This window comes from Rhinolophus sinicus, chromosome 9 (genome assembly GCF_057876585.1).
Source record: "Rhinolophus sinicus isolate RSI-liver-muscle chromosome 9, RSI-T2T, whole genome shotgun sequence".
Classification (NCBI taxonomy): Eukaryota; Metazoa; Chordata; class Mammalia; order Chiroptera; family Rhinolophidae; genus Rhinolophus; species Rhinolophus sinicus.
Genome location: NC_142509.1, coordinates 9,398,588 through 9,425,095, shown reverse-complemented (window position 1 = coordinate 9,425,095; position 26,508 = coordinate 9,398,588). Strand labels below are relative to the sequence as shown.

The following is a 26,508-nucleotide window of genomic DNA, read 5'->3' as shown; positions in this document are numbered from 1 at the left end:
TTTATTTTTTATTTTTTATTTTTTTATTCTTGGGGCTCTGAGACTGTCATTTGAAAAAATGAAAGTAATATAGAAGGGGCAAAGTGGCATTTATCATTCTATCTCTCCAGGCTCCTGTCTCTTTAATCAGCTAGCCTGATTTGCCCAGTAAATGATTCCTGTGTGTGTGTGTGTGTGTGTGTGTGTGTGTGTGTGTGTGTGCCCGCCCGCGTGTGTTGTAGCTCTGTCAATCCTTGGATTAGAACCAATGATTGCAGCTTGTAGGAGGGCTGTCCAGGGCCAGATTGTACGATGTGTCTCAGTGCCAGAGTATGAGTAGAGATAATTACTGAGAAGTCACACTCTCTCACACCCTCGGCTTTCTTGTCGTGTCCTTCAGCAAAACAGTGGATTTTAATCTCCTTCCACGAGCTTGAGAGCAACGCAATCTGTCAGGAAAGAAAGAAAGAAAAAAAACGGAACCTGACAAAAAAGAAGAAAAAGAAGAAAAAAATCATGAAAACCATCCAGGCAAAAATGCACAATTCTATCTCTTGGGCAATCTTCACGGGGCTGGCTGCTCTGTTTCTCTTTCAAGGTAAGAGCTTGCTATTGATTTGCCTACAGTAGACTCAGGAATTGTACAGTGTGCTTTATGTGATTCGCAGACTCCCGAGTCGGCTCTGCTGCGCGGTTTGCAGGTGGAGGAGAGAGCGTTTAAAACAGCATGGCTGGGACTTCATTCTCCCTACCAGGCTGTGAGAATATTGATTTGATTCTGGCTGCGACTGGAATGGGGGAATGTATATGCATAAGTAAAAGGTGTCTGGTTCTCTTGTTAGGTACATGACTGTGTGCTGGTCTCCTTGGCTGTATGTACATTCTTGCACACACACACACACACACACACACACACACACGACACAGCAGGGGGAAATTACAGATTGCAAGGGCAGCAGGGTTGCTAATGTGTTGCTTATGTTACTGGGAAGAAATTGCAAGAGGAAACTTTAAATATCGTCCAGTAAACTTGCAAAGCTTCAAAAAGGAGCAAAGGAAAATGCAGGCTAGAAATAATCAGGTAACTGCATTCTGTAAGGTTCTGTTCTGAGATCCAGCTTAAATGGACGAATCATTTGCAGCCGCGGTGGACAAGTGTATTAGTTTTTAATGTGTTTGGGGGTGTGTTTGTGGCAGAGGCGGCGGGGGGTGGGGTGGGGGGTGGGGGGATGGATAACAAACAGATAAAAGGCAGTGGGAACACGCACGCATGGGGTTCTGAAATTCCAGGAAGCTTTTCTAAATTGAAGGGGGAGAGGCAATAAGAGTCGAATGCTAATTTTCTGTTTATTATCAATCTGGAAGCCTAGTCACAGGGTCTGCAATTGAGGGCCGGGCTTCCTCCCTGGCCAAGTGCGCACTTTGATGTTGACGAGCTATGTTGGGTGCATTTGGAATCTGCTTCCACCCTGAGTCCATTTGCCGCACCATGTGGTCCCACACTCTGTCCCAGCTCTTCAGTTCCAGCAGCAGTATTATCTGCTAACCTGCGTATTCCCACCCTGTTCTTTGTGGGGCGGGGGTCTGACTTGCCTCTTTCGTATTAAAGATACCTGAACTCATAGGGAATGAGACAGGCAGAGAAACTTTCCGTGGGTGGTCCAGCAGCCTCTCTGAGAGGATCCCAGGCGGAAGCTCAGTTCTGGGCAGTTATATTCCCAGTGGAAAGTTCAGTCTCTGGGGATGAAAAACAGTGGGGAGTCCCACCCACCTCGTTCTCTTCTTTTACTGCAATATGGAGTTTTCATGGTCTCGCCTGTCCCCACCTCTAGGCCTGCTGACCCTTCTCTGAGGATAGGCTTTGGGGACTGCCACTGTCCCCCCCCAACACAGGTTGAAGTGGCTACCATGGGCACCCACACAAGGCAGGCAGAGGGGCCAGGCTGGGAGGAATCAAGTGTGTGTGTACCCTTGGCGGGGGCTCAAGGAGGAAGCCAAGTGGGGAACGTAGGCTCTGAGTCAGATGACAAGGAAGTCCCAGTGGCGGACTTTGCAGGGATGTCTTTGACGTTGCCTGCTGCTCCCAGCTTTAGGCTCTCTCTTCTCCCATGGGGGCCTTGATGGGAAGAGAGTGAAGGAGCCAACTTGGAGGCCTCCTTGAATGACTCCTGTTACATAACGTGGAGCAGCAGCGTGTGTGTGCGTGCAGGCGTTTGTGTGCCTCTGTGCGCGCAGCCCTGCTTATTCTAGGTGCACAAGGGGGTCACCCAGTGAAATCAGATTCCCAATACTGGCAGTGGGGACACTGAGTTCAGGGCCAGGCTCCCTCCAGGAAATGGCTGATATCATGTGAACCACAGAAATGAAAACTAACTAAGCAAGGGGTAGAGTGAGGGGTCAGAGGAAGGGAAGGCGAAGGTCCCAAGTCGTCAATAATTTCCATCTGTCCTGAGGTCTGTGTCTCTTCTATCTATAACATCAAACTGGAAACAATGGCCAAACTTCCACCATCAACAACCCCATTGGCAGCATGCCAGGAGCCCCAGGGCCAAACTGAATTTACATATAAATTAGCATACGTGATTATTTTTTCATCAGAAATAAGTGCAGGGAAGCATAATATTTGCTCATACTTTGAATCCTCTGTGAATAGATGAGTAGAAAGCAGTGTTACAAAATTCTCCAGGGTGAAATCTGATTTTGTGATCTTGTTCCTCTCTGGGGGTGGGGATGGTACAGGGGTACCTCAGACCTCCTCACATTCTCCCAAATCCTGAATTTCCTAAGGAGAAAAATGACCTTATTTGTGCTGCCCAACTCAGAGCCAGCTCTGAATAGGCTTCAGTCTGTCATAATAGAACAAGTCTCCCCAAATTAAAGCAGAATGCCCCCCCCCAAAGACCCCCACACCACACGCCAGTTGAACCAGCAAAGGTGATGGCTGTTTTGTCGTTCAGGGGATGGAAGCCGGAGTGTGCCAGCTATCTCTTATCAAACTTACAGAATTACCAAGGCAGCCCAGGTCTTGGCTGTAATAATCCAGCCCTATTGCATTGACCCGGTGGGACTAGTTAGAATGCAGTACACATTTCAAGGCAATTTTTTCTTTTCTGTTTTTGTTTTAAGCTGGTTCTTCCTAGAGCAGCTACTTCCTGGGTTTCTTGCCTTTTGGAAAATGTGTGTCAGGTGCTGGTGGCAGGTTATGGACCTTCTCTGGCCTGCTCCTCCCCCCATCCCAACCAGCAACCATGATCCAGCTTAGGTGTGTGTGGGTGAGGATTTCTGAGGGAATCAGACCTGATTAGTGATGGGAAGGAGGGAGGGAGGGGGTTATTAGCGCCCTGGGACTCTGGCCCTAAGACACACCAGGATTGATTAACTAGCAGCTCCTCTTTCTGGAAACAGGAGCCAGGAAGCTGGATTAGTCTCTGTCCTTTTTAGCACACCGCCCACCTTCTGCCACTGAGAGGCTCTGAAAGGAATGGCTGGTTGCACTGCAGCTTTTCTTTCTAGAAACCCAACCATTTCTCCTTCGAAGGATTAATACTCCTTTTAATACCTTCTGATGAGCTTGGCTAGACTTCTGTCTTACCTTTCTAATTTTCTCTCATCTCCTCACATTCCACATCCACTTATCTGTCCACTTGAGACATGAACAGGGCAGAACAGAAGGGAAAGGAGACTGGGCTAAGTCCACACTCTCCTTCCCTCAGTGCCAGTGGTGTGGAGAGCGTTCAGCTGAGCATCTCAGCCAAGTTCCTGCCACTCACGGTAAACATTTAGGTGCCAGCAGCAGCTCAAGTTGGGCCATGCTGCTGAGATGTGAGGGAGGCAGTTGAGACCATCACAATGTTTACTGGCAAAGTGAAAAATCACTCGGGGATTATGGGACCCTGGGCCTTATGTAAGCATTGTGGGCACTTGGAAGCATGGCCAAAAATAAATAAATACAATTTAAAAAGGCATGGGAGAGGGATGGAGGAGCATCATGAAGTGGACGCTGGCTACTGTGCTTGGAGCTGCCGCCTCGCTGCAAGGTATAGGCGAGTCGTGCATAGCACAGCAAAGGCCGCTCGCTTCCATCCTTCCTGCTCAGAGATGGTCCTCTGAGTACTTGGTCAAGGCTGCCTGCAGAGTGCCCACAGTGACCAGCAGGCCTTGCTCCATGAAGGCCATTCTTGGGCTTGCAGCTTTAGTTACCAGGCAGAAAGCCTCGTCCTGATGCCGGTTCTTCCTTTGTGGCACTTTAAAAGCCAAATGTAAGCCCAAGAACCCCTTTTTATCAGCTTCTACACCTGGCCCCTGACTTCTGCCGTTTCTCGTATTAAGGGATGCTGAACTGTGTCCTTGACGGGTCTCTCCTGGCTCCCTGCTTGCAGTGCTTCACTTGGGACTGTCTTCCAGCAGTTCCCTGGGCTCTGTCCTCTGTATGCACGCAGCCTCGCAGCCCTGAGATGCAATGACCTGGGCTAGTACCAGCTGCTTGTCATGGTTGGGCAACAACCAAAAAGAAAAACAGTGTTGGCTTCAGCCACAGTTTACCCTTTGGGATGAAGTGAGCTCTCTTGATATCCTAAGAAGCGGCAACATTTCTGAATAAATATGGCACACATGGTTATGGCATGTGCAAGGAAACAAGTGCTGAAAAGATTTGAAATGCTCTTGGCTGTCTACCCGTTTTGGAAACATGGGGCTAGCATATCTGGGATTTGGCTCTGTCCCAGGTTTTTTGGTTTAGAGCTCACTGCCTGCTTCTGCCCACCAACTAGAATGCTAAAGATGAAAAACAAGCAAACAGACAAAAAAACAACTTTTGGTTTATATCGAACCTCAGCAGAGGTCCTACAGACTTTTCAAACACTTGACTGAGCATGCCTTCTAGATTTCAAGCCAGTTCTGGTGGCCTGAGCATTGCTCGGTGGGAAACATGTACATCTGAGCTCAAAGTTTTCCATGTTTTCTATGTTTTCTGTAGGGGGAAATCTGTCCTTCTGTGAGTCTGTGTCCCCACCTGCCTGCCAGGCTGGGGAGCAAGTCCCCTGGGTGTTGTTAGGACTCATTAATGCTTGTAACATTCCAGACATGTGGTGCTAAGTGGAACTCCATGCTGAGACCGGTTGTATTTATGCAGTTAACTTCGTTTCTGCTCTGTTGGCTTGTTACATGTTTACTTTATGTCTATAGTCATTTGAAATTCAATAAAACAAACATAAAAAATGAAAACATGGAAAATAATGGGTGGCATACAGGTTGGATGGGGCTGGGTTTTGCCAATGTAGCCGTCCTCCCCAGTGTCTCCTCAGTCTTTCCTTTCCATTGGGAGTGCATTGGGGAAGGCCAGGGGGGCTTTAGAAGAAACATACAGGGAGCATGCCCCCCATCTATTTGTAAAAGGAAACTTCTGCATGGAGGTGCAATGCTGGCAGTGTGTCTGTCAGAGAGGAGGAACAGGGGGTGAGGGGAGAACAGCTGGAGCTAGTTTTCCAGGGATAGAAAAAAAACACCTCTAATTTGGATTGGGAAAGGTGGGAAAAAGAGGACTCTGCTTTGCTTTGACATGATTTTGTTCAGTAACCTCCGAGACCTTTATATTTTAATTTACGTATTTATGGATTTATTTATGCAACCTTCTGGATTAAGCCTGCTCTTGTATCACTGCTTAAACTTAAAAGCACCCACACTTAAGAGAGAGATGTGTTGATTCACCTTACCTCTCATTCTCTCTCCCCCCATTTCTCCCTCTTTTTCTCTCCCCTTTCCTCCCTCCCTTTCTGCCCTCTCTCCCCTTTTCTGCTCTCCCTTTTCTCTTACCCCCGTTTTTCCTTCCTTTCATTTTTTCTTCTTCTCTATGGGATAAATAATTGATCAGTTGACAGATCTAGGTCAAGCTGGCAGGGGTTGCTGTGCTTCATGCAGGCTTTCCTAAGAGAAGGAGGGACAGTCTGTCTTTCCAGTTCACAAGGAGCCCAGATGACATGGTGCAATAGGAGGGAGGAAGGGAGAACCAAGGAACTGAAGGCCAAGTTCAGCTGCCCCCCCCCCCCAAAGGAGCCTATTGATTACAGAGTCCTCAGCTATTTGATGTCACCGACACTCTAATTTTCCATATCCAATTTATCTTTGCCTATTGCCTGCTTTTTTTCTCATCTTCTGTGCCCTGATTCTTCCAGTTTTCCTCATTCTTCTTTCTACTTGCCTCTCCTTTTCTTTTCCTTCCAAAACCATGGTAGATCATAGAATCTACCCCCCCCCCTTAAGTTATATTAGAGAAATGGCCTTTTGTTTATTTGCAAGAAGAAAAACAGCAACCCTGCCAGAAGAGCTTTGTAAGTCATTTGCAAACTGCAAAACAAACCAACAAAGATTCACATTTTCATTGCTGAGAAGAGAATATTTCAAGAGAGACTGTCAAGCTAAGAAATCAAATATTGGAAAACACATTCTTCAGCTTTGTTACTAAGGACACCTTTGGTAACTAAATTTGATTTTTTTTTTTCTATTCTAAGAGTATTGCCCTTTTACAGTAATAAAAGATTGGCTGGTTCTGGCTTCACTTTCTCATTCAAATTCATTCTCTAGAGGTGCTTCCTTTGCTTCATCTTGGAGGTGCCACCAAATTCTAACTGAAGACAGATTCTAGTTAATTATTTGTTCGTTGGTTCAATCACCCAGCACATGCTTATTGAGCATGTACTATGTTCCATTTTTTTTGTTTTGGGTGCTGGGAATACAACAGTGACTAAAACCAACGAAAGGGTGAGACCAAAGGCAGAGTGCAGTCTCCCAGATTTGGCTTAGCTTGCCATCCTTTTTAATACATTTGGAAGCACCAACTGGAGTGCCAGTAGCAGGGGGACGATTCAGTGACACAGCCTTTTTTTGTGTGTGTGCAAATGAAGACAGGCAGCAAGACAGCAACTAGCCCTTGCTTCTTATTTTAGCTGGGGAGCCCTGAGAGGGGATGCACAGCTCCAGCTCTGTGTTAATAATAAATAAGAGATGCTGCCTTTGCTATTCCATGTCATCTCCTGCCAAGAAGGAACTCGTGGATGTTTGATGTGCCCTCAGTTAGTGTGTGGATGGTGAAAACTCGTGTAAGTTAGTTGGCTTTGTGACCATGGCTTCTTGTCGTTGGAATTATTGGTTGATCCTCAGTGTCATTGTCACCTGGGTCTCCTATCCACCTCCTGATGCCCTGCCTTCTGCATAGAACTAGAGGGCAAAGAAGGGAATGGGAGGACACTCATACAAAATGAGGTGAGGAATTGCCCCAGGCAGCTAGTCTGGATGAGGCAAATGCAGTTCAGGGAACCTCTGTGAGGGACTCATATTTTGGGGTAGATTTAAGATGACCTCCCTTCTGAAAACCCTTTTATTTGCTACCCACCCACACACTCTAATGTAAGATTCCTGGAATAATAAAAATGGGTCATGAGTTATTTGTTCTCCTCTGGTACTGTACTATGATTGGGATGCCAGTCTTTCAATCCATCAACCTGTGTTTTCAGCACTATGCGCGCAAAGGGAATTATAGCTTCTCCTGTGCTCACACTGTGTACTATAGATGCCCCTGAATGGTTTAGGATAATCACGGAATTGGCTGCTTCTATCTGCATTTCCGTAGTGGTAGACATGATTATTCTTAGATTTTCTCATGTAGAAGAACCTTTCTCATGATTCTTCCAACTCAAGCAACCTAGGGCAATTCTTCATCTTCTGACCTTATCTCAGAAGCTGGTGTGTCCTCAAGGGGGTAAGTGCAATGTGTGTTTATTTGCAATACTCCCGTTCTCTAAGCCAGTAGTTCTCAAACTTGGTGTACCATAAAATTACCTGAGGAGCTTTATAAAAATACCGCGTCGGGTCCCCAAAAAGACCACATCGGGTCCCGTGTCGGGACCACTTAAATCAAAATCATTTCATTATGGGGCCCCACATTGATATTTTTAAGAGCTGTCTAAGAGGTTCCAATTTGCAGCCAGGTTTGAAAACTGTACCTCTAAAGTCAACTGAAAATGTTCTGTGACCGTGGGTGTGATATGTCCCCTACATGAGCCTCAGTTTCCACATCTCTAAAATAAAGTTGAACTAAAAGACTTCCAAGTTTCATTTTAAGTTCAGTATTTTTTAATTGTGCAATTAGTCTTTTTGAGTATAGTACTGGAAAGGTCATGGTGCTAGAAGTAAATATCCAGAAGCAGTCTCTGCTTGCAGGAAACTGAAAAATATAAATACAGTCGCAAATTGGTGACCAAAGTCAGACATGTGAGTTGTGTGTGTGCACACAAATACTGCGTACCATGTGTTATAGACAATGTCATACATCCACATATGCATATATGTCTTTATCTATAAGGCAGCCTTAGGATGGGGGGAAAGGATGCACTAGTCACAGCATTTCAGGAAGAGAGAATCAGGAATGATAATGACATTTAATTGATCAATCCAATAAGAGAAATTCAGGAACCATTTGAATGTGGGTCAGGAACGAATGTATTAGAGCTGGATTTAGAAAGTCCTAAGTGATGGTCAGCCTTGGAAGAAGACTCATTCATAAGTATGAAGACCGGCATAGCCTCCATTCCCCTCCCTGGGAATCGGTCATCCAGCCTGTTGCTTCCACTGCCCTCTTCATTACCAGCAAAGAACCTCAGTGGCAGTTTTGCAGCTAGTGTGTTAGGCAGGAGTGATGCTGGCTCCACTCTTCAAGCCAGGTCCTCTCCTGCAGTGCATTCAGGGCTGAAAACTTGCTGTTTTTGATGGAGTCAGCAGGACGAGGGGGGCACATGGGGAACAGAGCTACCACGCCGATTGGTGCCAAAGGCAGTCACTGGGTAACTCACAAAGTGTTCACACTGCAGTGTCAGCCAACTCCAGAGTCACAACCAGCTCAAGCCCGGAGGAACTTTCGAGACGATTTATTTCAATCCATCTCTTTGAGCTGTAACACCTCAAAAATGCACCTTTAGTTGTCCCCTAGCTTCTATCTCCACTAAGGAGCAATTTCCATCTCTCCAGATAGTCTGTTGTATCTGGCTGTTCAGGAAGACAGGAAGAAAAGAAAGGCAGAGGAGAAGGAGAATCTGTGCGGAAAGGAATTATAACATAGTAGCTATAACATTACCTGGGTCCAAGTGCTGGCTCTGTCACTTCCTAGCTTGAAACCTTTAGCAATTTAATCAACCTCTGTGTGATTCAGTTTTCTGTTTTATAAAACGGAGATAACTATGGGACTTACTTTAAAGCTGTTATGAGGATTAAATAAGTTACTGCAGATAAAGTTCTTGGAACATTGCCTGGCACATAGTAAGCTCTCAATAAATATTACCTAATACTATTAGAATTGCTACTGAGACAACCACCCACAGGACAAGAATAATTTTTTCTTGAACATGACTTTTCTTCAAATATTTGAAAACAGGATTCCCTTCCCTTCTCCCTTAAATCTCTTCACTAGATTAAATCTTCCAAGCTTGTCTCCTGTTTTCTGTATAGTCATCCACAGAAAAGGTACTGATTGCCCTTTTCTAAAGTTATTCTGCTTACTCTGTATTCTTCTTCAAGTATTCTTCTCCCTGTTGCTCTGAGTAGCCCAGAATATTACAGATATGGCCTTTCCCAATTCCAAATCCAAGCAGAATGAAGTCTCAGCTCCTTGGGAAGGCATGCGACGTCCTCAGGGTCTGGCCAGGGGTTGCCAGCCTTTCTCCTGATCGCATGTCTTCCTGGTCCTATGGACCCCTTGGCGTGCTCCCCTGTTCCCTCCTCACAGCGCACTGCACACTGCTCTCTCTGCTGAGGGCTGGCCTTGTCCACTTCACCAAAACTTGTCATTCAAGACCAAAGTCCAGGCTCAGCATCCTTTTGAAGCCCCTCATTCCTTCTTTTATGGCTTCATTGCTCTTGTATTTACTTCTTTTCTTCATATCCATCACCCATTTGTGTAGTTGCCTGCTTATGCATCTATCTCCTTAGGAGACTGTGAACTACTAGAGGTCAGAGACTGCCTTGTTTATCTTTACGTTTCTAGCACACCTAGCATAGTACTTGGCACAGATGTGGCACTCAGCTTTTATGGTTGGAAAGAAAGAAGAGAGAGAGGATGGGGACAGAGGGACAGAGAGAGAGAATGACAGAGAGAGAGAGACAGAGACAGAGAGAGAGAGAGAGAGAGAGAGAGAGAGAGAGAGAGAGAGACAGACAGACAGAGAGAGACAGAGAGAGAGAGAGAGAGACAGAGAGACAGAGAGACAGAGAGACAGAGAGACAGAGAGAACTGAGATCCCATTAGGTTTTTCAGGAGCCATATAACTCTGTTGATTTATATTGAGCTGTTGTTAATTCACCCCTTCCTTATCCTATGCCTGTGTTGTCTTTCTATGTATACAACAACCTGACCTCAAACTTACCCTTTATGAAATCATCTTATTAGATTCAACTCATGTCTTTTTCTCTGACAAACTCTTTTCTGGACTCTGAATCTGTAATCCCATATATTATTAATCCCTCCTGGCTATAATAAGTAATAACCCATATGTTATAGGCACTTAGATAGTGGTAGATAAGCTCAATGTTTCTGGCTAAACTTGCCCAAGAGCAGAAAACACTCACTCCAGTGGTCAATAGATCAGATGAGTAGAGGAAGGGGTAGATATCTGAGCATATGTTGGCATCAGAGGGATTAACGGACAAGGGAAGTTTGACTATAAAGAAGAAGAAAAGTGACTGGATGCATTTATTCAGTTGGAGAACATGAAGTGGTCAAGTGTTTCTTACCTACGCGTTCAGTCTACTCTTTCTTCTTCTTCCACAAAGTTTTCCATTAGGGCATTTGATTCTCCTCCTGTTTTAAACAGTCGAGAGGGAACTTGGCACAGACATGGGAAAGATTGACAGCGTTTTTCTCAATGCAATTGGTGACGCATAGACATCTGTAGTTGGGAAAACCATTTTGTCAATTCTGAAAATAAAAATTAATTAATTGTTCTATATTTCTCCTTCATTTTCCCTTAAAACTTCTTAATAGGATCTAAATGTCTTATCACCATTTTTTCATTACTTTCTTGCACTGTTAAAGGCCAAAATAATTTAATCAAATCCAAAAGCTTTTTTACAGACTCCTAGAGATGAGCGATAACTTGGAATTTGCCCAGTCTCTCACCCAAGGCAATACTCCCACCTGAATTATGTTCACTAATTCCTGCTCAGCGATTCCAGAGATTTTTCAGTGAGCAGACTCTTACTACCTGAATTGTGGTCCCTAGTTCTGGCTGTCAGAATCACCTGTAGTGACAGTGATAAGCCCAGGTCCAACCCACAAAAATTCTTATTGAATAGGCCAGCATAGGGTAGGGTCATCTGTATTTTGAAATAACTACAGATGATTCTATCATGCAGATACAGCGGAGAATCACTGATGAACTCTGAGTAAACAATTCTACTCTTTCTCTTTATAAGCAGGACTCTGAATTTGTTCAGGACAGTGTGTCCATTCAAAACACTCCCCTCATACATTTCCTTACAGCTGAGGATGGCCATGCAGTGCAGTTCAGGCTAATCGCATGTGAGCACACGTTTATTGAGTGGAGTTCTGAGAATTGTACTCAGAAAGACTGTGATTTTTGGATCTTACGATTCCCCCTTCTTCTTGACTGAGAGACTGGCATACTACCTGGAGGTCCAGGAGCGAACTTGCAAACGGGAGGACGAACAACACACATCAAGAATGGCAAAGAAGGAAGCTTTTAGGTTGAACCAAATGGACTTGCTGTTTCAATAAACCCAAAATAGCTGAGTACAGACACTTTCATATGGCTCAGTCTAATAGAAGGGACCTCAGGTTCAAGATGACGCAGCAGTTATACCAGGTCTAAAATACATATATTTCCACACTTAGTATCACTTATGAAAAAATCCCTATTGAATTAGGTTTCTATTACTTGCAGATGAATACAAGCCTAATGAATCCATGTGGAATAAAAATTTGCCTCTTCCTAACTTCTGCCAATTACAGCTACTCAAAATATAAACAATAATGTGCGAGCCACTTTCTAAGAGATGACTGTCATGGACCCTACTTATCTTATCTTGACATTCTCCGTTTCTTCTCATGATTATCAAGGGCATGACTTCTAGATCACGAATCATCCTGATCATTATCCACTGGACATGCTCCAGTTTGATAATGACCCATTAAAAGGTATTACCAGACAGACTCTTCTAGATATAGTATGACTGGTAGTTTCTCGTCTTTTTCAGAGATACCACACTAATGGGTCACATGGATGCTGTGCTCATTCCTGATAGAAAACAATGTTATTATAGAAGATGTCTCCTATCCTTATTTACAGTTAATTTTCTTTAAACGCTTCTTTTAAGTGTTTGGAAATTTCATTGTACCTCGGGTCCTCTGATTAAATCCATTGACATTATTTTTGTATTCTTATGAGCTGTCACCATCAGCTTTGTGTCATCCCCAAATCATACAGGCATGCCATCGCCACATCATTGAGGAGAATAATAATAATAATAATAATAATAATAATAAGCAACATAATAGATCCAAGGGCATGGCCAAATTCTTACTTACATTTATATTTCATCCACTTCAGAATGATTTACTCAGACTATACTATATACTAACCATAACCAACAAGACATAGTTGTTACACTCAGTGAGGTAGACAATTTAATATAAAATGGTAAGTGCTGGGATGAAAACAAGTCATGTGTGCTATGGCAGCATCTAGAAGATTTTTCAGATCAGAGAAGTCTTCTAGAAGGATGAAATGTTAAGGCTGAGACACAAAGATAAATAGACTGAATCAGTAGGAAGAGCAGTAAGTACTTCAAGTGGAGGAAAATGCATATTCCAAAGCCCAGGGGCAGGAGAGCGTGGTAGGAATTTAAGACTCTACTATCCACTATGGCTAGATTAAGTGTGTTTGTATGGTTTGGGGGCTTTAGGGGTGGGAAGAGAGTTGTAGGTAGAAAGACAAGAGGTGTAGGTAGAGGTGTCGGCAGAGGTCAGACCTTAAATGGCCTTATGGGTCTTATAACAATTTTATACTGAAGGAAGAAAGTGTCTTGAAGGGCTGTATGCCAGATAGTTTTATGATCAGATTTGCAGTTTTAATTGTTAAATAGCATTATTTGGGGTACTTAAACATGTAAATATGTTACTCCAGTTATAGGGTCAGAAATGAATTAATAGGAGGCAAGGGAGTCTTCAGAGGATGTGGCAGCCACTCAGGCATGAGTTAACCAAGGGAGAGTTGTGGAGATGGAGAGATATGGAGGTATTAGAGAGTTTTGGAGGTAAAAGTGTTATGACCTGGAGAGGCAGAGGAAAGAAGATGATAATAAGCACCAAAGGGAAATGGAAGAAGACTTCTAGTTTTTAGGAAAATGGTACACAGGTGGGTTTTAGGGAGATGGTGATGAATGTAATTTGGGTCATTATGGATTTGCAGGTGCCTGCTAGACAAGAAGCTCTCCGATATGAAGTTGGGTAGCTGGAGCTGGAAGTTTGGAGAGGTATCTGAGCTTGAACAAGCATGGTCTTCAATATAGATATGATTAATCACCCAGGAAGAGAGTAGAGAGGAAATGAGCGCTGACCACTACTGTTTAAAGATTGGGAAGAGAAGAAATCTTAGAAAGATGATTGACAAGAAGTGGCCAAAAACATACAAGAAAAACCAGGCAAGGATGATGCCATCAAGATCAAAGAATATGTTTGGGGACGGCAGGAACATTAGCAATATAAAATACTGCTGAAGGACCAAGTAGGGTTATTCTTAGTGACAAGAACATCTCCTATTCTCTTGGGAGAACAGTTTTGTGGTGTAGAGCCATAGCATGGGGGACAAAAGTGTGTTGGGGTGAGGATATAAAACATGTGGATAATTATTTCAAAAGATATTTTTGTAAAAAAAATAAAAATGAGAAAGTAGGGAGACAGAGGTAGGTTGCAGTTAGAGAGACTGTTGTTGCTTTTTAAGATGGGAACTACCTCTTTAAACACTGATGGACAAGGGCTAGGAAAGTGGAAGCATGAAAAGAAAGCATAGGAGACAGCTGACCACGTGAGGTCCCTCAGGGAATATGAGGAGTGGGAGGGGTATAGTGAATTTGGAGCACAGGAAGGAGAATGAACCTTGAATATATGGAGAAAGACCAAGTCCATTACTAGTTAAATGAAAGAAGGAGGAAAATGTCATTAGAATATCCATTATAATTGGATTGAGCTACAAATGTCAAAAACTACATATTGAAAAGTGGTTTAAATAAGATAGAAGTTTATCTCTCTGGTTACACAAAAACTCCACTTTGTTCATGGATGGTGTGGTCTTCCCTAAACTCAGAGACCCAGCTCTTCCTGTGGTTTAGATCTGTTGTGTGTGGCTTTGACCCGATGGTCTAAGATGGCAGCACCTATGTGCCAGGCAGAAGGATGAAAAAGGAGATGAAGGAGAGGCAGGATGTACAAGTGTCCTGTCTCCTAAAGAAGGTCCCTTCTGGAAACCCTCACGCAGCGCTCTTCCCAGCATCCCATTGCCAGACTTAGTTACATCGCCACATGTTGATGCGAAGGAACATAGGAAATGTATTATCCACTTTGGATGATCACATGCCCAGACAAATTCAGGAGCCTAGCACCATGAAGAAGGGGAGGATGCATATGAAGGGATAATTATTGTGTTGTATGGAGGGAAGGACATTTCGAACTCCCCTTAACAAGCATTGTGGCGGGCCAGCCGCCACGAGTCGATCAGTACCTGAATGGGGGAGTGGGAATGAAATAAAAGACACACACAAATGCTAATGCGGCCGGTCTTCAGTCATGCTGAAGCCCTGAGTTTATTATCTCTAACCAATATATACAATTTGAGTACGTGCAGTTAAACGAAGAAGATATGCATTATCTCAGTGAAAGTAAATCTTTCCAGCTTCAACCTTACTTTGACATAGAAGATACAAGGTCACTGAAACTCACAAAAGTAAATATTTCAAGGAGACAGAATCTACTATTTGTCTAGAAAGCCCTTAGTTTTCTGTGTCTGGGAACTGGCCGTTTTCACCACATTCCTCAGCAGCCGTTAGGCGCTTCTCAGATAAGGCAGAGACAATGTTATGGGGGCAGAAACCGAGCCAGTCTGCAAGGTTCAGGGCTGCAAGAAACCATGGCTCCCCACATCTCCCCCTTTTTTATTTTATAAAAGCAAAGTCCATCCAGCCAGGATGGCGAGGTGACGGTGCCTGACTTAGGCATCCCAGGACGCCTGCCTCAACTTACCCGTCATTGGTACTCATATTTTATTAATACAAGCCCTGTCTTAGGTGTTGAAGCGGCTCCCAAGTATTTGCCCGTCGTTGACTAACCCGCCCCTCTAAATGCATGGGGGAGAAAGACTTAAGGCTTCGCCTTAAGCTCAAGCTAATGGATGTCAGCTCGTAAGTCTAACATCCTGTTGATGAAACATCTGATGAGGATAGGGAGTAGGCACAGAACCAAGCAGACACAGATGCCCAATGTAAGAAATATTATAACAGAATGGGTAATATAAGGCATAGAGGGCAAAACACTCCTAAGAACATCAACAAACTCAGAGGCAGCCTGAGCTGCATCAAATTTTAAGGTTTAGCTTCTCTCATACTTTGAATTTCATCATGAAGCCAGCTTTCTTTTATACACACAGAAACAAGAAGGTTACATAAAGCGGCTGAGGCAGCAAGTACAGATTAGTTATGTTTTCTCAAAGTTTGGCCCTGACTGTCTTTATCTCTTTGGTAATTTCTCATCCCCAGGGCAGCAGGTGTCTGTTTGTTCTTTATGCTTATCGGAGTTTCCCTTAGCGATCCTCCCAAACTCTGCTTGAAGTTACATTTTCTTAACCCTTAATGCTCCAATTCCCTACATATCCCCCTTTTTTATTTTTATTTATTTATTTTTTTTGAGATCGTGTCTGGCTTAGGTGGTCAGTACAGACATTTTTACTTACCCGTCATTGGATATCAATCATCAAAGCGATCGACTCCTGTCTTAGGTTGTAAAAACGCTTACTGATCATTACCCGTCATTGGCTACCGATCTCCTTTGAGGAAAGCCAGAGACAGCAATGGCTTTTCCCAGGCAGGGGGAAGGAGAGGAAAGGCTCCTTTTTGGATCTTTTAAGGCAGCTCATTGGGGGTCCCCACTCGGTTTTGCCTGGCTTAGGTTGTATCTCCCGTGAGATATCTTACCCGTCTTTGGCTGCAAACCATCTTTTGGGGACCAGATAGAGAGACATAAGGTGTAAAATATAGAGATAAGCAAAGTTCCTAAAAAGGCACAGTCTTACAGGCTCTTCTTTCCTTAAGGAAAGACATGGGGGGGACAGTCTGCTAGGCTGTTGTGTGACTACATCTCCCCCTTTTTTTTTTGAAGTATGAGAAACACAGAACGTGTAGTTATTTCATTTACAGCCTGTCGGAGGGCTATTTGTCCACATCTGAGGACTATGTAAAATAAACAGAACAATAAACAGAATAGCAATATCTCCAGCAAACCCTCTACCCAAAGTCTTTATCCATTTAACAGGGTCTGAAGTGGAAAGTCCTTCTGCAGCTGCGGAAAGTGAGCTTTCCCACACCCTAGGGGCGTGGATGGGTATCTATAGATGTCTTTTCTTCTGTGGGCTGTCGCTCATGGTATGGTTTAACACCGACCAGGAATTCACAAAGGTTTTTCTTCCGGACCTGGAGAAATACAAGCAAAGCCTCTTCCCCGTGTTATCTCGCGGGGAGAAGTAGGATCAGCTTTCCCGCATAATATTTTAAACAAAGGTTGTAATTCACCGGTTGTCAACCGCAACTGAGGTCTAATCCAGTTAATGTCTCCCAGTAGCTTTTGGAAATCATTTAATGTTTTTAAACAATCTCGCCGGATTTGTATTTTTTGAGGCACAATGGCCTGAGGCATTAAACAATATCCCAGATAAGAGTAAGGAAGCACTTGCTGAATTTTTTTTGGGGGGGCTATAACCAGCCCATAATTGTGGAGCTTTTTTTTGTAAATGAGCAAAAGCAGCAAGCAACTTTGGTTCACAAGAGTGGGCAAGAATTATGTCATCCATGTAGTGGATGATGTAAATATCTGAAAATGTCCTTTAGGTAGGTTTTATAGCAGCTGATACAAATTTTTGACATAATGTAGGGCTACTAGCCATTTCTTGAGGTAGCACTAGCCAATGATATCTCTTAAAAGGTTTTTGTAAATTAACAGAAGGAACACTGAAAGCAAACCTAGGGCAGTCATCAGGATTTAAAGGTATAGTATAAAAACAATCTTTTAAGTCTAAAACAATTTTATATGTGTTTTTTGGTATGGCTGCAGGACAGGGCAAGCCTGTCTATAAGGCTCTCATTAATTTTATGGTTTTATTAACCTTTTGTAAATCTTGTCATAATTTCTATCTACCAGATTTTTTTTTAATAACAAAAATGGGAGAATTTTAGGGAGAATTGGAGGAAGCAATGTGTCCCTTTTGAAGTTGGTCCTGTACTAGCAGCTTGTAAACTCTTTTGTAGGGGGGACCTTTGATCTTTTACGCCTGGTAATTGTCTCATTGTCACAGGGGCTACAACAGGGGCCTCAGGCTGTGGATCCAGCCCTGTAACTACACTTGGAGGAGAGCTTAATTGTAACCTAGGCTTCTATTTTGATTGAGATTTTAATAAAGGCCCAGTCTGTTGAGCCTGGACTAATTGCATTTGAACAGAGAGGGAAGTGAGTGCAGCTTGTAATCTTTGCACCTCTGCTTCCAAGGGGGATCTTTACCCCGAGGATTCCATTGATTTTTAAAAGGAATCTGGGGACTCCGAGGACAATTTCCTCCATCCACAGCAACTTTAAGCTCAATCAGCTGTCCCTGAATCTTTTTTAGCTGATCTGCAAAAGAAAGTGTAGTGCCTGCAGGTTGTCTGCCTTCTTGAGCCATAGTCACCAAAGGAGGGTATTTGTTTCTATTATGTTTGGCTGCTTCATCCTCTGAGTCTTCCTGATCCTGAGGGTCTAAATCTTCCCAGTCCTCGATCGGAGGTTCCTGATAAATAGGCTCTGTATCTTTAAAAAATTTTTCTGTGGGTTTGGCTTCCTCCCCCTTTTCTCTCTCTGCCAGAGAAGCGGCAGATGAAAGAATTTCTTCATTGCCAGCTTGTTTTACTTTCTCTAGCTTACAGCTCTTACGCCTGAGATCTAAACAATCTCTAATCAAGGTCCACAACCCGAATGTTTCTACAGGGATCTGCTGAGGTCCGTGGGCAGCATAATAATCTTGTAACTGCTCTCCCATTTTCTCCCAAGTTTCCAGACTGACAGTGCCTTCTTCTGGAAACCATGGACAAACTTCTTTTACAAATTCTAAAAACTTATCTAACTGTTCTCTGCTCACCCGACTGCCACGGGCGGCAAGCAATTTCTTAAGTCCTCTAACATACAGGTCCTTGCTGCTAGCGTGACCCATCCTTCACCCTAACTCGGCCCTTCTTTCAAACAAAGAAAACACTCTGATGCCCGTCTGGCCGTGCCCCTCGCGGAGCCAAATCTGTCTTGGCTAAGGCGCTCCGGTATAAACCCCCGGACAGGTGGACTGTAAAGCCCAGTCGCCGTTATGCCGTATGACAGAACCGGAACCGCAGGTTAGGGCCCAATCAAGCTCCGTAACACGAAGTCGTGGAGCTATCACTCACTCACACATTCATTCGACCGAGGGGTATTGTGCCTTACTCACCACGCATCCACTGATAAGCTCTCTACGAGCTGGGCCCTTGCCACGTGGTGTTCCTCACTGTTACCCCCGTATTCAGGTCCCTGTTCGGGCGCCAAGTGTGACGGGCCAGCCGCCACGAGTCGATCAGTACCTGAATGGGGGAGTGGGAATGAAATAAAAGACACACACAAATGCTAATGCGGCCGGTCTTCAGTCATGCTGAAGCCCTGAGTTTATTATCTCTAACCAATATATACAATTTGAGTACGTGCAGTTAAACGAAGAAGATATGCATTATCTCAGTGAAAGTAAATCTTTCCAGCTTCAACCTTACTTTGACATAGAAGATACAAGGTCACTGAAACTCACAAAAGTAAATATTTCAAGGAGACAGAATCTACTATTTGTCTAGAAAGCCCTTAGTTTTCTGTGTCTGGGAACTGGCCGTTTTCACCACATTCCTCAGCAGCCGTTAGGCGCTTCTCAGATAAGGCAGAGACAATGTTATGGGGGCAGAAACCGAGCCAGTCTGCAAGGTTCAGGGCTGCAAGAAACCATGGCTCCCCACAAAGCATGGAAGGGGCCACACAACAGACATGTGATTAAGGTATCACCACCTACTTTGGGGGCATCTAACCATGGATTGTCAATATTTCTAGTTAATACAGAAACACAAATCAAAATCACAATGAAATATCACTTTACACTAATTAGGATCCTTATTTTTTTAAAAAAGAAAGAAATATAATAAATGTTGGTGAGGATGTGGGAAAATTGAATTGGCACACTTGTACATTGCTGGAGGGAACATAAAGTGGTGTACCCATTGTGAAAAATAGTTTTGTGGTTCCTCAAAAAGTAAAAAAGGAATTACTGTATGATGCAGTAATTTCATTTCTAGGTATACACGTATATCCTGAAAAATTGAAAGCAGGGACTCAAACAGATATTTGTACACCAATGTTTATAGCAACACTATTCATGATAGGCAAAAGGTGGAAGCGACCCAAGTGTCAATCAAGGAATGAAAGGAAGAACAAAATGTGGTATATAGGGGCTGGCCCGGTGGCTCAGGCGGTTAGAGCTCCATGCTCCGGACTCCGAAGGCTGCCGGTTCTATTCCCACATGGGCCAGTGGGCTCTCTCAACCACAAGGTTGCCAGTTCAATTCCTCGAGTCCCGCAAGAGATGGTGGGCAGCGACCCCTGCAACTAAGATTGAACATGGCACCTTGAGCTGAGCTGCCGCTGAGCTGCCTCCCGGATGGCTCAGTTGGTTGGAGTGCGTCCTCTCAACCACAAGGTTGCCAGTTTGACTCCTGAAAGGGATGGTGGGCTGTGCCCCCTGCAACTAGAAAACAGCAACTGGACCTGGAGCTGAGCTGTGCCCTCCACAACTAAGATTGAAAGGACAACAACTTGACTTGGAAAAAAGTCCTGAAAGTACACACTGTTCCCCAATAAAGTCCTGTACCCTTTCCCCGCCAAAAAAAAAAAAAAAAAAAAAAAAAAAAAAAAAAAAAAAAAAAAAAGTGGTATATATATGCAATCAAATATTACCCAGCCTTAATAAAATTAATGAATTAAATTCTGATACAGGCTACAACATGAGTGAATCTTGAGAACATTATGTTAAGTGAAATAAGTTAGTCACAAAAGGAAAAATAGTGTATGATTCCACTTATATAAAGTACCTAGAATAGGCAAATTCATACATACAGAAAGTAACCAGAGTAACCAGAGGCTGGGGAGAGAGGAGATGGGGAGTTATTTAATTGATACAGACTTTGTTTGGGATGATGAAAAACTTCTGAATGTGGATGGTGACGATGGTTGCACAACAATGTCAATATAATTAATGCCACTGAACTGTACACTTACAAATGGTTAAGATGGTAAATTTTATATTGTGTATATTTTATCCCAGTAAAGAAAAAAGAAAAAAAAAAGAGACACAATTAGCTGTCCTTGGGATAGTGCAGATGTAGGTATACATTGAAGTTTGGTGGCAGGAAGTTGAAAGAGTTTGAATTTGATGTTTTTTTTCTCTGAGTATAATTTGGGAAAAGTGTGTGTTTGTACACATGTGTGCATATGTTCACGTGTGTGTCCATAGTCTGTAGGCTGGTTTTCCAGAAAACAGATAATAACTGAGTTACTTGTATAATGAGCATAAGAGATGACTCGTGAATCAGAAAGATCCCACACAGCATTCATCACCTCTTTCCTCACGGCGTTCTCTTTTCTCTGGATTGTGAAAATATAATGCCATCTACCCTTACCTTATTTTTCCATCCCTTTTTCTGGTTCTGGTCCTACCATTTAGAGATGGCAGCATGCCACTCCCCCCCAAACACATTCAAAGCTCATCCTGAACTCCTTTCCTGATTAACTCGCTAAGGAATTACACACATGTAGTTTTACCTTTACAGGTACATGGCATATTTATATAAAATACATTTCTTGGTTTCCACATCGGTCAGAATGTCCTTTTCTCATCCCAGTTCTATCATTAACTCTAACTTTTGAAATTTATTGTTTTTCAGAAGACTTAATTTTCCTCATCTGTAAAATGGGATGTTTAAACTTCCTTGGAACATAGTTTCCTGTTTAATTATGTTCGTGAGACCTGTCACTCAGTACATATTGGGAAAGTGGAGACCAACAATTTCACAAGCTCTTTTGAACAGCACGGGTATTAGTGATGGTACGTCCCCAGGAGAGTCATCTTCAGCGCCTCTCTTCCCTCTTACTTCTACGCCAATAATCACTCACCCTCGGTTCAGCTCTGCCTCTGAACACTTTCCTGTGCTTGTCCCTCCTGTCCTGCATTTTTTTTTGGGGGGGTGATATTGGGGAACAGTATGTTTTTCCAGGACCCATCAGCTCCATGTCAAGTCATTGGTTTTCAATCTAGTTGTGGAGGGCACAGCTCAGCTCCAAGTTAAATCACCGTTTTTTCCAATCTACTAGTTGTGGAGGGTGCAGTTCACTGTTCCATGTGGGAATCAAACTGGCATTCTTGTTGTTAAGAGCTCGTGCTCTAACCAACTAAGCCATCCGGCTGCCACCTCTTCCACCTCTAGCCACGCTCTCATTTGAGGCTTAAGTTATTGTTTGCTAGACTAATGTAGCCTCTTAATAGGTCTCCTGCTACCAGTTTACACCCCAGCTCAGCCTTCATCTTGCTAATAATTAATTATCCTGCTTAAAAGAAAAAAAAGAAAAGCACATTTTTGTCATCTCAGTCTTTTAGTTAAAATCGTCACTAGATCACTACTTGTAAGATAAAGCCCAATTCCTTAACTTGGCCCAGAATGGTCCTTCCCTGTCTTGCCCCAGTCTCTTTCTTGCTCTGTCTCCCAGCATCCTGCTCATTATGCCCTTTAAGCCTCACCGGCCCGAGACACTGACCTTGACACTGATGCCTTTCTCCAGCACAGTGCCTTTGCACAGGCTGCTGTCTGCCTGCGACATCCTTCCTGCAGGATTAGCGCAGTGCAACACTGTACATACTTGTTTTCATGTTCAGGGTGATGGTGTAAGTAATGCCAGGAAAATAATTTAAAATGCTGAAAAAGGAGAAAAGTGTTTTGAGACCTACTCTAACCCTCCGTTTCTGTACCCAGCTTTCATGCAGATCCCTCCAGCAGTTTCCTTGTTTCTAGCCTGCACTAGGGTAGAAGGAAGTGGTCTCTGCCACACAAGGTCATTAGAGTCCTGGCTGTCTGAGTGTGGTCCCTGAATTAGAAAGTCTGTGCCTTCCTGTCTCCAGTTATCTGCCTGTGAGAAGGACTTCAGGTGTTGGCACTAAATTTTGAGAACCATTGATGTAAGGAGCTGTGGAGCACAGATGGAGGGAGCCCTGAAGGGAAGGGCCACTCCCTGTGTTGGCTCTATGGGTGAGGGGAAAACGTCATGGGCCTACCTTGGTTCGAGGGGTCTCAGTTTCTCTGGAATATCCCTATTTTAGAAAAAACCCACCAGGACACAGCAAGCTTGGTGGTCTGTAAACTATGTAAACTATGCAAGTAAATGCATGTTCCCTTTACTTAAGGCTGCCAGATTTAGCAAATAAAAATCCAGGACACCCAATAAATTTGAATTCCATATAAGTAACAAACAATTTTTTATTATGCATAGCACATACTTATACTAAAAAGTTATTTATTTATCTGAAATTCAAATTTAACTGGGCATCCTGTTTTTATTCTGTTTTTCTCTGGCACCTGACTTCTGTCCCTAAGTGTTAGGAACAAAAGCATCAAGGGAAATCGTCTGATCAGAATCAGGTGTCTAAAATGTAGAAGTAAGTTTTAATAGCTTGGTTTTTGTTGTTGCTCTTATTTGACTTTTTATTGGGTAGGTATATGATTTGGCAGAGAAGAGAAAGAATGGGTGTTCTTTTTGGCTCGTTGGATTATTTGTAAAATCTACATTTGGTGAGAGAGAGAGTGTCATGCAGGGTGTTATGTAGGCTCTATGGTCCCGCTCCCCACACAAGAACGCAGGATATGGTGAGGCCAAAAAAGAACACCCACGGAGTCACACATAGGGGAGTCATACCACTATATTCTCGATGGCAGCTGGTCGAGATACTAAAGCAACCATCCTCCAGTACCCCAACATGGGGGTCTTCCTGCACCCCAGTCTCGCTGGCTGCCAGGGGAGACTCAGGGAGTAGGATCCACACGATCCGCATTCCGCCATTCACGCTTGCTAACTGCACCTGCTAGCCACCTTCCATTTCTCTGCCAGCCAACCAACCCCTTGCTAGCTGCAATCCGCTCTTGCTAGCTCAGCCATGACAGTTGCATTAGTGGCCAATGGCTAACTGTTTATAGCTGATGGCCAACTAGTCACAGCTGATGGGCATCTAGTACCCGAGCCAGCACCTTTCCACGTGAGGCCGAGAGCCTGGAAACTGCTCTCTGGGACTCTGTCCCGGGGGGAGGGGGGGGGGAGAGACAGAGAGACAGACAGAGAGACAGAAAATGGTGGTTGAAAATGGTCCACATGCCATAAAGTTCCTCCCTTCAGTTGAAATAACTGAGTATCTACTATGGACCAGGCCCTAAAACCTCATCCCTTGCAAAAGAAATGTGGAACAAGCTTCCTGGAGATTGAGCTCCTTCCCTCTGGCCCTGGCTCCTGGGCAGGTTTTCTACAGCCAACCTTTTACCTGTCCCAGGTGACAGGATGCTACCTCAGAGGGTGGGACTGTGGTGCTGTGACTGGGGAATGAATGACAGCCTTCCTAACAAGATGCAGCTGAGGGAGCGGCTTGCTGACAGAACAATTTGCTGGTGCCCAGAATTTCCACCCAGCCTCTGCAAAGCTGCAGCCAGGGCGTCAGGAGAAATTTCAGGATTTATCATTTCGCCTCAGTGTCAGGTTTTCTGCGAGCCAGCATACTTCCCACTGTGTTTTTCCAGACCTGCCACCTTGACAGGCTATCCACTGAGGCTTCCAGAGCCCCAGGGATAACTCCTAAAACGATTCCCTCTTTTCCCTCTCCTGCTTCACTTGTGTTTATGTAAATGACTGGAAAAGCAGTTTTCCGCTTATTTCTGAAGCTTAAGGGCTTCATGAGACGGCTATTATTGAAAAATCAGAAACTGCAAAAGCAACTTCTTAGACAATGAATTAGCAGCTCAATGACTGCGAGTAATGCGAGTATCCGTAACTGGCTGCAGTACAAATAGGAACTCCCCTGGGATGCAGTAATCAAACATGTGGCAACAGGTTGTCTGTTTCAACCCAGAGTGAGTGATCAAAGGAGATTTGCAGTTAATCCAAATATAACAAAGAAGCATCTGAGAAAAGGCCAGGAAAGGAGAGGCTAGAAGGGAGAGGGGTAACCAGAGCTTTCTGACCCGGAGTTCTATGTGCAACTGAGAGAACTTTGGGGGCAGGGGACCAAGCTGACCCATCTGAGCACCTGAGACACCAACCATGGCAGAGGGGAAACTGAGGCTTCACTTCACATTGACGCTGACCAGAACATTAACCTCAGCATTATGTCTCTTTCCCTGGACCCTTAATGTACAATTCGGGAGCGGATTAACTAGTATTGAATGATTTGCTTCACAATTCTGAGTCCTACACGGGTTCGGAGGGGTCGGGGTGAGGTGGGGGTGGGGAAGACCTTGCTCCACCTGGGAGGCGCTGGTGGGTAGCGGTCCTCTGCTGTATTTCAGGGGACAGCTGGGTTTGTATGTCTGTCTCCACGGTTCTCAAACTGTGCTCCCAGACCAGCAGCATCCGCGAGCCTTGGGAACCTGTCAGAAATGCAGATTCTCAACCTCGACCCACAGACCTATAGACTCAGAAACTCTAAAGTGAGGCCAAGCAGTCTGCTTGTTAAGAAGCCCTCCAGGTGATGCGGACGCTCACTACAGTTTGAGAACCACTGCACCTGGATGTGGTAGGTACCAGGTAGTGCTCAGGGATCTTAATGTGGGCTCACATGTGAGCGCACCCATGGCCCGTTCCAGATCCTGGAGCAATTCTGTGCTGACCCACCCTGCCCTGGTCCCCTCACGGGGCTATGGGGCTATTGGGAAAGGGATTAATGTTTATTCAACATGCACTAGTACTGAGTGCCAGGCACTGGTAAATGTTTTACATGTGATATTGTATTCAATCCTTCTTACAACCTGACGAGCTAGGTATTATAGGTATGATGAGAAAATTTTGGCTCAGAAAGGTCAACTTGCCCAGGTCTGGGTGTCTCCTGAGTCTATTTTTTCCATGATCCCACACAGCGTCTCTGACACATGCGTCCTCTGCCCCTAGAATGCCTTGTGTGCCACCTACACGAAGTAAGTGCCAGCCTGGCAGGGCCCCGTTCTATATTTCTGTCCCTCCCTCACCCCACCCGACTCCTTGCCTCATGTTAATTTCCCACCTGAGTACTGAGCACTTTATAAATAGCAAATCTAAAATGAATTTTCTACCAGCGATCATTAGCTCCCTTGACATCCATTAAACATTCTCGCAAGCAGAGAGAAGTGACAAAAGGGATTGATTTTTACAGTATGCTTAATAGGGGAAAAGAAAGAAAGGTGTTGACAAGTCTTTTTTTTTTTTTTTTTCTGTCCTGATATCACGACGAATTTGAAATCAGTCAAGTGACTTTTACCTGAAAAAAAGGTCACGATTGGGGGCAGGGGGAGATAGGGTGCGGAGAGCGAAACGGCCTCCCCAGCACCCTGCTCAGTCCATTTCTGTATCTGACAGGTAAACATGAAGTTAGTTAGCTTGTGCCAGCCACCAAGATGAATATGTCAGATTTAATGCTTCAAAATATATAGGGTCCAAGCCAGGGAAAGAGTGAGGGTGGGGGAGGAAAGCAAGTGGTATTAGGGGAGAGGGAAAATAACCAATCTTCTGCTAAAACTACTGGAAGAATAAATGTGTTGATACTATAGTTGAAGTCAGAGAAAGCTGGCATATGAGGCACTGTAGCTGAAAATTTAACTTTGATTTCAATTTTCATATTTGTCAGCAATAATTAGATTCACAAAATGTTTTGCCACTGTTCTAAAATACTAATAAGTAGAACCCTTTGTAGTGTGGTTAATGGAGTCTCTTTCTCCTAGTGGTTTAGAAAAATTCCATTAAAGTGAAGTCATACTGTATTACAGTGCTTCAATGTACATGGGCTCGGCTGCCAAGGTAATGCCATCCCGGAGCCTGGAGCCCTCTATTTAGCCACTGAGCTCCTGGCTGGGATGGGGCTTGGGATTCATATGCTTCAGCTGTCCATCACTTCT

At 44.1% G+C, this 26,508-nt stretch overlaps 1 protein-coding gene across 3 annotated transcripts in view; it reads left to right on the top strand.

Annotated features, from left to right (window-relative positions):
* The first annotated feature begins 228 nt into the window (after positions 1-228).
* Positions 229-26,508, top strand: part of NTM (neurotrimin) — a 1,007,340-nt gene continuing 981,060 nt past the window's right edge. The window contains exon 1 of one of the 3 annotated variants that reach the window (XM_088800814.1): positions 229-577. In XM_088800814.1, coding sequence (XP_088656940.1) covers positions 496-577 — 82 coding nt within the window. In that variant the 5' untranslated portion in view covers positions 229-495. The remainder of the gene's footprint in view (positions 578-26,508) is intronic. The other 2 variants (XM_074321816.2, XM_074321817.2) reach the window with 2 other exon arrangements.